The sequence below is a fragment of the Aptenodytes forsteri genome, unplaced genomic scaffold (assembly GCF_000699145.1).
Source record: "Aptenodytes forsteri isolate BGI_AS27 unplaced genomic scaffold, ASM69914v1 Scaffold1, whole genome shotgun sequence".
Lineage (NCBI taxonomy): Eukaryota > Metazoa > Chordata > Aves > Sphenisciformes > Spheniscidae > Aptenodytes > Aptenodytes forsteri.
In genome coordinates, this window is record NW_008795035.1 from 4,447,059 (window position 1) to 4,464,299 (window position 17,241).

The 17,241-nt window shown below is 38.0% G+C and overlaps 2 protein-coding genes across 2 annotated transcripts in view; one reads left to right on the forward strand and one right to left on the reverse strand.

The window, feature by feature from the left end:
• Positions 1-8,763, forward strand: part of ADAMTSL3 (ADAMTS like 3) — a 189,573-nt gene extending 180,810 nt beyond the window's left edge. Inside the window, 5 exon segments of the mRNA XM_009276544.1 lie at positions 2,165-2,348; positions 5,219-5,423; positions 6,295-6,404; positions 7,908-8,122; positions 8,654-8,763. Of these exon segments, the coding sequence (XP_009274819.1) occupies positions 2,165-2,348; positions 5,219-5,423; positions 6,295-6,404; positions 7,908-8,122; positions 8,654-8,763 (824 nt within the window).
• A 5,496-nt stretch (positions 8,764-14,259) lies between these two features.
• The window catches only part of SAXO2 (stabilizer of axonemal microtubules 2), a 6,684-nt gene continuing 3,702 nt past the window's right edge, over positions 14,260-17,241 (reverse strand). The window contains exon 4 of the mRNA XM_009276545.2: positions 14,260-15,242. Within this exon, the coding sequence (XP_009274820.2) occupies positions 14,260-15,242 (983 nt within the window). The remainder of the gene's footprint in view (positions 15,243-17,241) is intronic.

Consider the following 17,241-nt stretch of genomic DNA (forward strand, 5'->3'; position numbering starts at 1 on the left):
TTTAAATCAGGCAGGTTTTCTTAACTTCTCCTTCAGCAAATCATAAAAATTGCTGCCATGATAGCCCACCAAACTGAAACAAAACTGACTTTGAGGTCATCTTTGGAAAGTTCTCAATTATAATCAAAACAATTTTAATATAATTGTCATATTCCAGCGTCATTACAATGATGTGGTAGCCATCTTATTGTAGTCACGCTTAAACATATGAATGTACTACGGCACACTCATCAATTTCGGTGTTAAGTTTTCAAGACTGTTTTGTAGTGTTCTCCAATGTAATGTGCTTGCACAAAACTACGTTTCCATTAGTAGGTTATAAAATGTGCATCTGAGGATTACAGTTGAATTTGAGAAGAATCTTACCTGTGCACCAGCAGGACAATAGGCTACATCTGCAAACATTTTATAAAGTTTGTAAATATTTAAAGTGCCTTAGAAATTAATTACATTATAATTGGGCTTTTAAAAGAGAGAATTAGGAACTTGGATCCTACTAAGAGCCTGGCAGCAAAGCACCGAACTCCATTTGACAGTTTAAAAAAAATACTCTCTAACCAGGCAATACCCAGGGAATGCAAATCAGGTTTAAAACCAAGTATCTGTTGAAACTGAAAGTTTTCATATGAGATTTATCTATCATCCTATCCATATGATTTGGCTTACTGTTTATGTGCAAAGGACTCGAGCTGTAAGATCAGATCTTGCAAATCTCACACACTGTGTGTAAGTGTACTCTCGGTGACTGCCAGTGGATTACTTTTATGATGGAGAATGGTTCTGTGTGCGTGGGGCTGGGGAGTCAGTTACATTTACAAAGTAATTTTACTGAAACATACCTATGATCAAAATGTTCATTTTTTAAATCAAAAGTAAATCAAAATATTTATGAACCGAATCAGAAAATATCCTAATAGAGTTTATCAAAAAATGTATCCAGGCCTTGGTCCTAATATAGATCTCATTAAAGTTAGAATTTCTGAACAGGTCTAGCCAGGTATTGAACTATCCACCTGTAGTCTTTAGCTGGACCGCCTTTTGGTTGCCCAACACCCTTTCCAGTGAGGCTGGTCAGTATTTTGGGGAGATTCCATTTTCCAGTCGTGAGCTTTAACTCTGATTGTTGCTTATGTAAATGTTTCATCACTGAAATACCCATGCATTTGTAAGACTGCAAAATCTCCTTTGGTGGTTTTTGCACAGTAGGCATATTGAGGGCACTTCTGAGCAGTATCATCCTAGTTAAACAAACAATACAGCCTCTCCATCATAGTTGCAGTCAGTAAATTTAACTATTTCTACTTTGAAAAAGGCCCTTTTGTATTATTTTAAGAAACCCAGAAGTAATAAGGAAACATTGAAAAACAATAAGTTAAAGAATTCATTATGTGCTGGAAGAGTGAGCCTGTGGACACAGCTGGTAGCTATCAATTATTCTTGGTTATTACAGAAAAATCTGACTCTTTCTGTGATCACATAAAAATCTGTCAACATTGCGTAGTACTTCATCTTTTACCAAGCGTCAAAAAAAAGAATTGTGGGGGAAGGGATAAGTGTGGAATTGTGACTAAATATAAAGGTAGTAATTGTTAGAGGTGATTGGGTTTTTATATAAAATGCTCTTTAAAACAAAATTCCTTTTTCATCTTGCCAGATGCCTTGGTGGCAGATTATTTATGCATTAAATACTTTTCTATAGTTTAGTACAGGATTCTCTTAAATCCTGAAATTATGTGAAGTGTCTGGAGTAAGATGAGTTTTCTTCAGAATATACTCGCTGTAGAACAGCAGGAAACCTAGAGAGCCTGATTTACAGTTTCCTCTTTTTAATGCTCATTGTATAAAAATGTTATGAAAGTTTTAAAAGAAGTTCATCAGTTCCTACTGTGAGCCAGGTTCTGCCCTTCACGCGCACATATGCTGATCCCATTTGCCTTCTAGAGAACTTCATGTTCATATGTAAGGGCTGAACTTGAGGGGAAGCTGAGTAGGACTAAATTCTACTTTGGCTTCTGGCCCCTTTTCACCATGCTGAAATATTTGCTTTTCTACAGAGGATGTGGTATCTATCTAGCTTACAGAATATGCTGCCAAATCAATTAAAATGTTACACAGTTTTAATGTATAGTGCCTCTCTCACACTACTTTCAATTACATTTCTTAGATTATAAATGGGAATATGCTGAATGGAGCACTTGCTCTGCTAGCTGTGGGCATTCAGGAACCCGCTCCAGAAGACTACAGTGCATGAATGCAGAGAAGCAGAAAGTAAATGAATCATTATGCAGAGAGCTGCAAAAGCCAGTGATTATTTACCAGTCGTGCAACACAGATGACTGCCCTGCCAGGTAAACTCCTTTCTCCTCTATTTCCATGTGCTCTATGTGTATTAAAATGCACTCACAACCTCCTGAGATTGTTTCTGTCTTTATACTCTGAGTCTGAAACGTGGGTTTCACATCATCACGAACCATAAAGCATGAGAGATGTGAAAGTGGATCACAAGCAAGTAGGGGAACGCTTGATTCAGCTGAACAAGATGGAGATCTGTGCAAGTCTCCATGCTGCTGCAGCAAGTCTTGCTGCTACCACACTAACACCTTGAAAGCTAAGCTGGAGGTCTCCCTGAGGCACCGATGTGCCCGTTTTGTGGAATCTGTGCCAATGCCCTGAGAGAAAACTCGTCATGTTTAGAGCAGCCAGGATACTCGTGAGTGGAATCTGTGTTCAGCTCCTCTCCTTCCGTGCCAGCAGAGCTCTGAGTAGGATGTTTCCTGTGGAATACCTCATTTGTCTCTAATGCTCCTCACCACAGTGTCACGCTCCTTGCATGTCCTTCCCCGCCAATTTTCTCACTGGATCAGCTGGGGTACCTTGTGATCTTGGGGCAGAAAATCTTTATATCACAGGCAAGTATACCACAACATCTGATTCCAAAAGCCAAAACCTTACCTCTAGATTTCTTGAGTTGCACTGAGCATTCCAGCTCAACAAGGCGTTGCTCTAGGTTTTTAGCAGGAAATCCCACAGGAGTCCTCAAAACAAATGCTTTCCGTTGCTTAAAAGAATTGGCCATCACTGTCAGCAGTGTAAAAATCCTTGAGGGATGAGAAGTCATGCACACGTTTTGGAGTTGTCTCTCACTGGAAAATGTTCGGAGAGAAGTGTTAAGACCTTAGCTGACATTGTGGGAGTGCATCTTGCCAGTATGTTCTAAACTCTGTTCTAAATACAGAAAACATAGCAACAGATAAATATCAGGAGAAATTTGTTTATATTTCATTATTAGCAGCCAAAAAACCAGATCATCTTAAATTGTGAGTCTGAACTCCAGCCAGCCCATAACAAGCAAACTTTTTGCCAGTGGAAAAATACTGAAGTAGAACTAATAGTTTGAAACACTCAGACTCAGTTGCAGGTTTCCCTCTTAAAATCCAGCCCTTCAGAGCAGATGACAGTTAGGAGGATGCTAGAGGGCCTGATACTCCCCTGAGCAAGGTCATGCCTTTTCAGTGGACTGTAGTGCATGACTTAACAATCTGATTATCACTGGACCCAGAGTATTCACCACAAAAAAGATCCGTTATTTCATATGGCTAAACAGACTGGGACCTAAATTCTCTCTTATTAAAATGCTTAGATTTATTTTGCTTTTAATTTGGCTCTATGAATTTACCAGTGGAAGGGAATTGTGTGTATACTAACCTAAGTAACTCTACCTTGAATTATACATGTATGCTAACATACAAATTGTTTTTCTTTCATGAAGTATTCCACGCTTCCTATATAGGAAGCGCATCCCAGATGCCTGGAAAATAGCCCTGTGCCTGGTTCCTAGTGCCTCCAAACTCTCCCCCTTCCCCGTGATTACTGACCTGGGAGGGAAGTGCAAAACGTTCAGACTTCCCTTTCCATTTCCTCACTTACTGATTTCTGCACAATCTTCTCATCCCAAGGCAACGCTTTAGAAAGTATAACTCTTCAGAATTATAAAGGCTTTAGATGTACGGTCATGGGCCCTTACTATTCAAAGCGTTTTGCATTGTTTATTCACTTCTCTCCAGCACAGCATAGAGGACAGTTAAGCAAATATAAGGGTTTAAGCATGTACTTAACTTGCGCTTTAAGTGTTTGCCAAATTTGGGCCTTGCTGACTTGCTGGGCATGCACTGCACCAAATGTTTGCAAAAGTACTTGAGCTTTAAAAGGGAGAAAAAGACAAAGGTCCAGACTGTGAAAGATTAATCTTCCTTGAATGGATATAAACTGTTTGACTGTAAGAAAATGAAATAATTGCTAAAGAGAATAGAATATTTTTCCTGTTATCACAGTTGTGCTACACATAAAGTCCCGTTCTCTATTTCTAGCCTAGATTTATGAAAAGATCAAGTCAAATAAATTGTATTACCACCTGCTGCTTCCCCAGTATTGTTCCTAGCTGCCAAGACAGACTAAATCTTTGCAACTTCTAATCAATAAATAACATGTTCTGCTTTAGCCATTATCTAGCAAGATCTTGATGTAATAAATTTGGATGAGTTATGACACCCTTCACCTTAGTAGTAACTAAATCAGTACCGTTCATTTTATTAGTTATGGAAAAGTATGCTGTCCTTCCTTCTGAAATGTTAAATCCAGCAGGGTCTGTAGGGTTTACCTAATATAACCTTTTGGGTAACAAGCACTGTAACTTCTGTTAGCATATATTGAGCCACAGTTGTCTTAGAAGTCATAGAATCACAGAATCATAGAATAGTTTGGGTTGGAAGGGACCTCTCAAGGCCATCTAGTCCACCCCCCCTGCCGTGGGCAGGGACATCTTCAACTACATCAGGTTGCTCAGGGCCCCGTCCAACCTGACCTGGAATGTTTCCAGGAATGGGGCATCCACCACCTCTCTGGGCAACCTGTGCCAGTGCTTCACCACCCTCAGCGTAAAAAATGTCTTCCTTATATCTAGTCTGAATCTACCCTCTTTTAGCTTAAAGCCATTCCCCCTTGTCCTGTCGCAACAGGCCCTGCTAAAAAGTTTACCATCAGTTAACCAAATGTCTAAGATCTTGCTTAACAACTGAAAAAGCTGATTCTACCTTTCCTCACATCTAAGACTTGCAATGACAGGTTCTTTTGATTTTTATTTGCAAACGGATCGCTGCAAACTACCAGCAAGTTTGCCATGCATTCGTAGTTGCTATAAATTTGTCCCTGCGTCCTGTAGGTGGGTAACGAGTCCATGGTCTGAGTGCTCTGCATCTTGTGGCAATGGATTTCGCTATCGACAAATAACCTGTCAACAAGTGAAAGCCAATGGCAGTGTGCTGACACTGCTGCCAGATGCTTGTACGCACAGAGATCGTCCTGTGGGAAGGAAACCCTGTACGGGTCATTTGTGTACAGTGGGGACGATACAGACAAAAGGACAGGTGAGTTACAGAGCTTGTCTGGAAAGTCCTTATGTTATAAAGGTGCATCAGTGTCGTCATACCACTGGCTGAACACCTATTCTCTTGCACAGAGGAAGAGCTATGTGGCAGTAGTTGTAATTACCTTTCAGACCACTGAATTACAAATCCTGTTTTTTTTTCATTTTGTAATGTCTGAGCTACTTTTATTTGTCAAAGACGTGATCTGAAAACTGTGTATTCATTTCAGTATATTTTATAAGCTAATCCATTACTATGTATTCCATTTTTTAAGCTAGTATATTGCTTTTATCGCAGTCTTATAAGAACAGTTTGCATAGCTGTACTTGTGAAGTCCCCAAAGAAAGATATATGAATGTGCTTCAAAAGCAGTTGCCACAATATTTAATTCACAGAAATCTGCTTTCCCATGTTCTCTATGTTTCTTCATTTCTGCAGTAAACTTGTGGACATTTTGATATGATTTTTATAATTATTAACACAGTATTTACTATTCAATGAGCCAAGTAATGAATTAAGAGAATTGCTGTTGCCGCATTTCTGATACAGGTGTTAGCAAGGCAAGTTTGTGATTGTCAGAGCTACGGAAAGAATGTTGTAGCACTAGAGATGTGAAAGGATGAGAGCATAGACAATGGATTCAGCTTTATGATTAGGTAGGAAAGTCAGTATCTTGGCAAAATTGCACACAGAGAATCCAAAATATCTAGGCCTTACCCGAACTGAGGTGTGATATATTTGAAGAAGGAGACACACAGATCAAGAATTATGGCTGGGTTGTGTAACTGGGTAACTGCCTAGAAGGGTGATTCTGTTGTTATTAACTTGTTTTTTTTTTTCTTTCCCCTCACCCTTTTCTCTCACTTTTTAGTGTTCTGGTCGCTGTGTAGGCCGCCCTGTAGGTTTACAGCATCGTCACTTTATATGTCAACTTCGTAATGGATCTTTGGTGCCAAACTCTTCTTGTGATGAAAGAAAGAGGTACACAGTTTGAAGCAGTACCAGTTAGATTCTTTAGACGATTGAATTACAGATACGGGATTGACAATGCAGCATAAATATGCAAATTCTTATGTATCAAACACAAGGAAAGGAGGCCATGCCTTTGTATACACTGGATGAATTCAGGAACCCAGGGAGAGTAATGGATTTGATGTGTCCTCCGCTGTGCTAATGGCAAAGCTAGAAATAGAGTGAGAGAATCTTGATTCCCAAAAAGAAAGTAGAAATTGGAGTGATCTGCCATAACTTTTTTTATTACTGCTGAACTAGGTCTCTTCTGATATTACTTTTTATTCTGGTCTACTGCTGCCCAAAGTTTATAAAATAAGAGTTTTCCTGGGCCTTATTTTGTGGACCATGTAAATTGGTTTACTATTTTATGGTTACTGAAATAAGGTGTACTTCTCTGCATAAATAGATCTCATTCTGCCTCTTGGTATGTACTGTTGAGGTATGTAAAAACTGAATGGTTGAGAAGGTATGACTTTTTACTTCAAGGTACGCATTCTTTGTAAGAACTCTGTTAATTTCTTTTACTGTCTTTAAACAACTCCTTTCAGTATGAAAAGTACAGGCTATACACCTCCACAGAATCTTAATCAGCAGATTCGCTTGGGACTATGCTATAGCACGTGGATGGATGGCAGTCTCTGTAAAACACCATAGTCTCAAAAAGGCTGAATTAAAGACAAATTAAAACGGAACGTGAGGGTCTGGGGGCACAACTTTGTTCCAGACCAAATGTGTAGGTAGGGCAATGAAGAGCAGGGAATAAATGGGTAACAAGTACATACAAGGGAATTGTTACCGTGTTTCTCCATTACTGAACCCAGCCCTTCGTATTTCTTGCTATAGAACTGCTTCTGAATTGTGAGCATTTTAAAGCATTTTTGCTGCACGCACAATGAAATTTTGGCTCCACTGAAGTACACGGTGAAACTTCCACTTACTACTAAGAGTCAGGATTTCACTTTGGCAGCTTCAACCGTTCAAGGAGGTTTGGTGTCAGCATAGAAATATCACTCGTGTTCAGGAGAAAGGTTATGCACGAAGCACTTGCAGCATCCAGTACGCAACATTTCAGGGTCAGTTAAGTTTTCCTAAAGGTAAAACATTTGTTCTATTCCAGGATTAAGGAATTGGTTTAAAGAAACAGGGCCTTGTCTTGTCTTTCCTCGTGAGTAAGGCATGATGAATGGGCACAAAATGAAATACAGGAAATTCAACTTAAATGTAAGAAAAAACTTTTACTGTGAGGGTTCTCAAACACTGGAACAGGTTACCCAGAAAGGTTGTCCCTGAAGATACACAAAACACAAACGGAGACGGTCTTGAGCAGCCTGGTCTAGTTTACTGTGCTATGAGCCGGGGGCGTGGACTAACCAGTTTCCAGAAGTCCCTTCCAGCATCGGTTCTATCATTCTGTGAATAAAGGCTTAGCACAAAAGTAAACATTTAACCGCCATTTCTTTTCCTCCACAGATCTCCTGTCAGAAGAAACTGTTCTTCAGAGGCATGTGATGTCTATTGGCGGACAGGCCCTTGGAGGCCTTGCAGCGCGGACTGTGGGAGTGGATTTCAGTCAAGACGAGTGTACTGTGTACACAGAAAGAGTAACAAACCTGTGGCTGATCGGTACTGCGGATGGGGGAAGAGACCAGTGACCTGGCAACACTGCAATGTCACATCCTGTGGCAGTATGTAAATGTTTATTTATATATGAGCATAGTAATAGTTTGTAGCAGTTATATTAGAAAGTGACTCACAGTTGTACACTAATGATTCTACAAGCATTCGATTGTACATCAAAGGTAAAACTATCCTCTCCAAGGAGCACCTCATAATCCTGGGGTTATTTTTCTCTGAGTAGGCCAGTTTGATATTAAAGCCTCAAAAGCACTTTTAGAAACAGGATATTTGGGAAGTTGTTTTATGCAAACTTCCCTACGTGACCGTGCCAGTTGTGACTCATAAGTTTCTGAGCAAGCTGTTAATTCCTGAAAGGTGGGGTAGTTTTCTGAAACAGACAATAGGTAAATGAATGCAATGAGATCACACCTCTTACTTGTGACCTAGTTTAGCTTTGAATCCACTATTGCCAGAAATGCAAAGTAAAGTAATTACAAAGCTACCAGGAATCCATCAGTTGTTTACAATTACGATGGTAAGTTCTACTGTTTATCTTTTGTCCGTTATGAAGCCTTTTAATCTTTAAATATATTTTTCAGAAGGCGAATGCAAGGATACAACTCACTACTGTACATTTGTAAAGCAACTAAAGTTATGCTTGATAGACATCCACAAACAAAGATGTTGTCAATCATGTCAAGAAATGTAACTCTTCTATGGAAAGTTCATGATGCTGCAGTGACGAGATGAGAAGAGAGGTTCATTAAACTAGCCTGCGCAAAGTATATACTTGTAAATAAGACATTAGTCGTAACAGTTAAATGGAAACATGGGGCTAATGAAAAAACAGTATTGCAGATTGATATGCTGGAGAGGGTATTTTTTCTGGGAACTTTTATTATCCACTCTTTGCAATGGAACTTTTAAAATTTTAAGCATTTTTGTGTCTGGATTAGGAAGATAACATCATGGCATATCATCTGTAAAATTTTACAGGCCATCACGTTGTGATTTTATTAGGGGAAAAAGCATTATCTAAAAGCACTAGGTAGTGCTTACTGTCCTTAACTTAGGAGAAAAACAAAGTCACAAAATCCCTTGAAGAATTTTGGAATGCGGCAACTATTGACCCCTAGGTTTTGTTTTTATTGTTTTATCAAATTTAACACAATTTTTAAATTTATAGAAGCTGTGGCTTGTAGCTGTAAAATTTTTGGCAGCAACTTCATTTTCATAAACGGCTTGAGCTTGAGGGTCGATCTCACAGGATGTGTTTTACTGACATTAGCTGTCGGATGGATACACAGAAGTACATTTCATTTTTGGTGCTTGTGTTTATGTGTATGCAGTAAAAGACATTGTAGATGCTAGTACAGTTTCCAAAACAGCAACAGATCTGTTTTGAATAAATGAGGTGTCATTTTCCATTGTTTCTATTCTGCTCCAGTCACTGAAGTACAATCAAAGTTCTGGCATGATTAGACTTTTCTACTGATTTTAAATTAGACACAAGGCTTCCTTGTCAGAGCTGTGAATGAAACATTTGTGAGCGCTGTTCTCGTGCACATCAAGTCAAATGGGGAGCCAATAACTGGCCAGACACGGCTGTCAGATTTTCTGTCCTGAATAAATATTTTTTTCCCCTGTTAATGGGGAGAAACTTCCAAGGAAGAATTATTAACTATGAAGATAGACAACTGCAAGAAGTCTACTTTGAGCAGTTTTCCATCAAGATGGCTTTCCATCATGACCATTAGCCATTTGAGTCTTTTGCAACTTGTTAAATTCTGATTATGATATTCCTGGGTAAATTATTTTCCACACCGCAGATTATGCCTCATGAGGGCTGTAAGCAGAGAGAACCCCATAGGAGGCAGCAGATAGATGGTTTTTTTCTTTTGTAGTTTCCAAACTACTGCACATGGTGGGGGCCTGAATGCTTGTATTGACTTAGATCTTGTGTTACGTTACTGAACTACATTACATGCTAATTAGTGGGTATGCTGTAAGACCAGTTTTAGAAACAGCATTCCTGCACAATGGGTTTGCATCACTGAAAATTAGATTAGCACTACTGTATAGAAAATGTTTAATGTGGACTATTGTGTCCAAGGCTGACTGCAAGGAGAGGATATTCCTGATCATTACCTTTTTAATCAGCAATGGGTCTTGATTCTTTAAGCAGTTTTTTTAAATTAAAAGAAAACATTTGTAAGATACTTTTGTAGATATTTATTGTCTGATTTAAAAGTGCAATATTTTGTTTTGTACAGTGTTTAATAAAGATTTTTGGACATATATTTTTTCTTATTACCAAAATTTCTTATTCATGTTTTTCCTTTATATTTAAAGATTTCAAATGTTAACACATAGCATTTTTTGTTGCTTTAATTTTGTCTTTGGTTAAGTATGCATGCTATACAGAAGCAGTGCTGTAAATGTTTGTTATTGCAATTGGCATGACATTCCTCTGTAGATTATTTTATTGCTTCTCCAGTAACTGAAGATGTCTAATATTTAGCTTTCTCGAACGTAGTTTTGATATTTCTGAAATAAACTCTAGTTTGATTATTCAACACTGATTACCCAGAGATTGTTTATTACCGTGATTTTCATGGTAGCTATGCTTTCATTCCAAGTGTTATTTTATGAACCTGCTGTGTCCATAATTCTGGGATTTTTTCAAAGCTAAGATTAGTTCTTATTTTTGACAGCTTATCAGACAGATTCTCAGCTTCGTTACAGTCTGCTTTGCACTGCTATTAAGAGGCAACATAGATGTAACCTCACTGAAAAAGTGAGGAAGAGAATTTGCCAAAATTCAAATACGCCAGCTCTGACTCATTGAAATCTAGAATCAGGATTCTGTAAAAAGGTGGAATCTTTATTCCATTAATCTTTATTCCATTAATCTTTATTCCATTAATCTTTATTATTATGTTTCTTTGCCAGGCCTTCATGTACTGCACCAAGCAGAGTTCATTTAGATCCAACAGAACAGCTCTATGTTTTATATTTAGTGGGTGATGGGAACAGCTACGTGAAAAAAACTTGTTTCAGAATATCCATTGTGTGTAACAGTCTTTAGAAAGAAGAGTCTCATAAATGATCTGAACAAGAAAAGCCTTAAAAAAATGTATTAAATTGAAAATACATGTCTAGCAATGAAATGGTGGTGTTTCAGAGTCATCCTAGATGGTAACATTGGCAAAGGTGCATGGGTCTATTTAATTTTCCTTTTGTGTCACCGACACATTCTTTCTGTGCAGTCTCTAAAAAAAAGGAAAGATTCTGTATAGCATAGTGCATGAAAAGCACTTTTAGAATAGCGGTTGAATCCATGAGTAACTTTTCCGCTTGTACATCTTGGTTTAGCATGACATCATAAAATGCTTTTTTAACAGCTGTTATTTTGAGACATATTAGTTTTCCAGCCTGCTGTTCATTTTGTCTGCATTTCAATAATATGTTGCTTATGAAAAAGTTGACCTCAAGTATTGAATACTGTCTGAAGGTTTATGGTATCATTTGATGCTTTTCCTGGGAGCACAATCAGTAGCGTGTGGCTCTTTCAACTGTAATGTAATAAAGGCTTCTCTCTTTCACTATTAAACTTAGGGGAAAACATTAAGGGCAAAATGAAAGGCAATATGCTCCCTCCAGCCTAAAAAAGTCTTCAAACACATCTGCAGAGGAACTGTTAAAGGTATCTGAATATGCCCTCCACTTTCTCTCAAGAATTTTTGTACCGTGCTGGTAGGTGGCAGCAAATGACTTTCCATAACTTAATGGGGGCGGGGAAAAAGTGACTTAAGAACTAAAAAAACAGCTGTGAAAATTACAAAAAGCATCTGGGCTCACTCACAGACCCAGAGGAAGAGCCATTTTCAGCAGAACACGCAGGCGCACATAACTTCATGGATTCAGATTGCCTTTCTCAATGAGTTTTCTTCCTCCCTAGGAAAGAGAGCTGGAGGAAATTAGGAGCTTCTGTAAACTTCTCATGAGGTACCAAGATTGTGTATAGGATATGGACTTGGGTAGGTGTGACTGTGCGAAGTTTTGACTTTGTTTCCTCAGTTGTGGCTAGAGAGTGACTCAAGTTCCATAAAGAAAAGGGTATTTGTAGTTTTTCTTCTGTGGCACAGAAGGATGACAACATGAACTAGACTTTTTTCCTGTCCTGCTTTTAGGATATCACAGCTTTACGTTGCCCTTGCTCATGCCCAATCCAAAACATGTCGTTACCAGCTGGGGACGTGAATAATCTTCAGAGAGACAAGTTTAATTGAATTGTTGTTTCATTAATAGAGTAAGTCATATTACAAAAAACACAGTACAAAAAACAAAGACAAAAATTACCTAAAAGTAACTGATGCTGTAATAATGTCTGGAGCTCTCTCATGCAATGCTTTTATGCACAGCTAATGTACTCAGTTCAGCTTCCTTCCTTGCATATGATCCAGTTCCTGCTTTCAACATGTTTCCATCATGGATCTCAGTCCTTTTATTGGTGACTTGGTTTATGAAGTACAAGCACATAATTCTTCAGAACCCAAATGACTACCCTATACCAATGCGTACAAGATATGCAATAGTGAAAAAAAATCACAGTGCAGTACAGTGATAAAACATGATAATACTGTTAATCATAAAACTATTTATTGGAACTTGCTTAAATCGTGAACATAATAGGACTGAAATCAGTTCATCTAGATTTCCCAAAATCAAGTAAAGATACATAGAGAAAATACTAAATATCTCATACAGAAGCATAATCATTGCATGTACAATTTCTATAAAAATATCATTTTCTGTTTATTTGTAACAAGTAATTCTCTCGCTAGCAGACAGACTGAAGCCACGCTGTCTAGAGATTTCTGCATCTCGGTTGATACTTCTTTTTTTAACTGAGTTTACACTATTTTGTTATCTCTACATACACCTTTATAGTTTTCTGCTATTTTCCCCATTCAGACTGCCTCTGCAGTGACCTTTGGCAGTGATACCAGGCTGTTCAGCTTTAAAAATCAGATAGCAGGATCAAAAACTGTGGTGGATGGATGTTAACTTTTTGAGCCTGATTCTCTCTGCTTCCTCACCATCTACCTTAGAAGCTCGAAAAAACAATCATCTGTGAAATCTCTTTGTGAAGTTTGATTGAATTTGCACACTGGGTTTAAAAATTGCTTAGGTGGGGAGGACGCACACTTAGTGTGTCAGTGCCTCCAAAGCTTTGCGTCAGCTTTGTTTCCTTTGGAAGTAAGGCTGAAAAAGCACTATCAGAGAAATTAGGAAACAGAGTCTAATGACCTGCTTTTTATGTCTGAGTGATTTCAAGTATGTGTACAGAAAAAGAGCAAGGTTACTCCTTGTTAATTGCTATCAGAAATTACAGTGTGACCTTTATACTCTCCTCAGAACTGAATGAAGGAAAAGTAATGATGACTAAAGCTAAAACCAGGTTTTTAGAAATGCCTGGGTGTCATGGGATGCTATCTTATGACTTGGGCAGCAAAATGTAAAGAAAAAAATCTTATCAGATTACTCCAAGTATTGATGAGATGAAAAACTGGACTGATGAGCTAATTATTTAGATTATTATTGCATTATTTGCTTATTATAAAAAAGAAGTTAGGATGAAAAGACTAAATCTAAAACCAGGTTTTTAGAAATGCCTGGGTGTCATGGGATGCTATCTTATGACTTGGGCAGCAAAATGTAAAGAAAAAAATCTTATCAGATTACTCCAAGTATTGATGAGATGAAAAACTGGACTGATGAGCTAATTATTTAGATTATTATTGCATTATTTGCTTATTATAAAAAAGAAGTTAGGATGAAAAGATACTTGCTATTTCACAAAAAAAATCATTTGATTAGCAGAAAATCTGAAACAATTAAATGTACAATACATATGCTTGAGATGGAGCATAATGAAATCTGGGAAGTCAAGGAAACTAGAATGCACGATCAAAAAAAGAATAGTTGCCGTATAAGATGCATTATTCCTACAAAAACTGGCAAATCTTTATCAGTCTTGTGAAAAACTTCTGGTTTTGCTTTGATTTTCTTCAAGCTATTCTTTCAAATGCTTTTAAAATCAGAATTTGCATTATTTAATTTGCTTTCAGTGTTATTTAAAGAAAAAATAAGTAGGATTCCAATTATTTCACCAGGGTGCTTGAAATACTACATTTAAGTATTATGACAGAACAGCTACTTCCTTTGGAATAGGATTACTGTTTGACTCGGAAAATTCTGGAGTAAGCTGGCGGAAGAATTTGTGACCCTGAGAATCTGTGTTTACATAGACATAACCTGGAGGAGATGGGTAATTTGCTGGGCAGGTTTCTTGTTTCTTTGGAGTATATTCTGTGCGATACATAGTTTCACCTTGAAAAGGAGCTGAATTAGGAACTATAGCATGCACAGGTTTGAAACTTTGAGCTGGAATGATCTGATGTGGTATGTAATGAGATTTGAATGTAGTTAAATCATAAAATCTTCCCGTGGGTTTTGGAATTTCCTGTTGTTTCTTAGTAATCTCTTGCCGACAGCTGCCCCAAGCTTTAAAGTCTTCCTTTGTAGTAGTGTTCCCTTGAAAAGGGGCATTGGTTCTTCTTCCATTAGAAACTGGTCTTATGGGGACAGCAGGAGAAATCTCATGCTTAACGTAATCAAGATGGCTCGTGGAGTTAAAATCCATGTTGCCTGGGGGAGGAACGTACTCTTTTGTTTTGCGGACCTCAGGCAAGGAGACCAACCATGGCTGAAAACGATCCTGGAATTCAGTGACTCCATTAAAATGAGCATTGGATCCGACTTTTGCATTTTCAGGCTTGCAGCTTTTTGCAAGTTGCCCAGGTAGCCCTTGAAAATCATTCCGGTGGGTTGTGAGATCTTCAAAGGGTTGGTTGCTTGGCTTGTACTCTTCTTTTGATCTTACGAATTTTGGTTCCAGCTGATGGGCAATATAAGAAGTGCGATGGCTAGTAGTACTATCGAAAGGCACATCTGAAAGCTTGGCTACACAAGGAGGTTTAAAACTTTGCCTGGGATTCAGTTCCCTAGGAACAAAGTCATCTTGAAACGTAGTAGAATTTCCAAACTTCTCTGTAGGTGGGTGGTATATATGCTCCACCTTACTAGGTTCCCTTCTTTGAACTTCCCATGACCTGTAGTCATCTTTAAGGCAAAAAAAAAACTTCACCATACAAGTGTTATTAGTTAAGACCATTCCTTTAAAATTAAGCCAAATTCTTCTGGTATTAAATCTTGCAAAACAAAGAAAATGGATGTAAGTGAGAATGATAATGTCATCTGCATGTCTGTGATATGACAAAACTGTCTTCTATTATTCGTGTGATAAAAACAGACGAAAAAATTGTACATGATGCCCTATTTTGAATATTTCCTCAAGGAAAAAGAAAATGTTGCATGTACACATTTAGTGTGTTCTACACAGAAAATAGCCATATACAGGTTTTATAGAGAGTATCTTACATTTTACTTAGAAGTTTGTGCAAATATACAAGACTGAAAGGAACCTCATAGGTCAATGGGTCATGTTCACTACTGATTGGGAGAATTCTCTCTCATAATTTCCATATCAACATTACATCATCTTAAAGCTTGTTGGGATTTTTTTTTTTCTTTGCTTCTGGGTTTTTTTTATGAACAGACTGTTCTGCTATAGTTACAAAACTTAATGTCCAGTCTAAACTTTTTCATGGGCAGTTGAAATCAATTTGTTGTCTTGCAATCACTGTACTTCAGCTTTAGTGTTTTTTCACTCCTTGATCCTTACTCCCTGTTGAACTGCTAACATGCATTTTAAATGAAGCAGTTGCATGCTGTCTTAGTTTTATGCTGAGACTAGGCTAAATTATTTATTATTTGCTAGCTTACTACTTACACATAGGCTAAATAGAAATTTAAATTTCTTATAAATTATTTAGAATTAATAAATATAAATAGAATGTATTTATACAAATGCATTTCTATCTAGCATAGGCCTAAGCTTGAAGAAGCTAGTGAAATATACCTTTGTGTTTTTTTGAAGAGCCTTTTTTCCTCAAATGATATCCTTCCAACTCTTTCTGTCACTGCACTCTCTCATCCGCTCATTTTGCACCAAGCATTCTAACTTCTTGTTTTAATAACCAATCTGATTCTCATTATCTCAAGTATCTTTTCAATACCGCTGGCCCTCATAATCAGGAACATCTTCATTTTCATCCTGGCATTCTAGTAGATCATATCTCATCATTTATTTTTACTTACTTTTAACTGGGGCTGCGATGCAGTACATGTAACGAATTCAGTAACGCATTTTATGTGTAAAATTTTCTACTTGTATAAAGTATACCAAGGTCATTTGCCAGAATGACATAAAAGATTTAGTGCCTTTGTGCTGACCATGGCAATAGAATAATTTGTGTCAAAACAGATCATTACTAGGATGATATGCAAGCTATACAGTACACAAGAAAGAAATCTAAGATCAACTTTTGACCTACTCTGTGGAAAAACATGTCCTGCATGAGCTAAAATTATCTGAAAGATATATTGGCACTTTAATTGCAATCAACTTTTGCCTGAGATAGCCTAAGCAAGTATATGTTAGAATTTCTCTCCTTCTAGCCAAGAAAACCTTAGAGAAGGCTTTTCGTTTATCATAGAATCATAGAATAGTTTGGGTTGGAAGGGACCTCTAAAGGTCATCTAGGCCAACACCCCTGCCGTGGGCAGGGACATCTTCACCTAGATCAGGTTGCTCAGAGCCCTGTCCAGCCTGACCTGGAATGTGTCCAGGGATGGGGCATCCACCACCTCTCTGGGCAACCTGTGCCAGTGTTTAACCACCCTCAGTGTAAAAAATTTCTTCTTTCTATCTAGTCTCAATCTACCCCCCTTTAGTTTAAAGCCATTCCCCCTTGTCCTGTCGCAACAGTAAAAAGTCTGCCACCATCTTCTGTATAAGGTATAAGTAAGTACTGATAGGCTGCAAGAAGGTCTCCCTGAAGCTTTCTCTTCTCTAGGCTGAACAACCCCACCTCCCTCAGCCTTTCTTCATAGGAGAGGTGTTCCGTCCCCCTGATCATTTTCATGACCCTCTTCTGGTCCCGCTCCAACAGGTCCGTGTCTTTCTTGTGCTGAGGGCTCCAGAGCTGGACGCAGTACT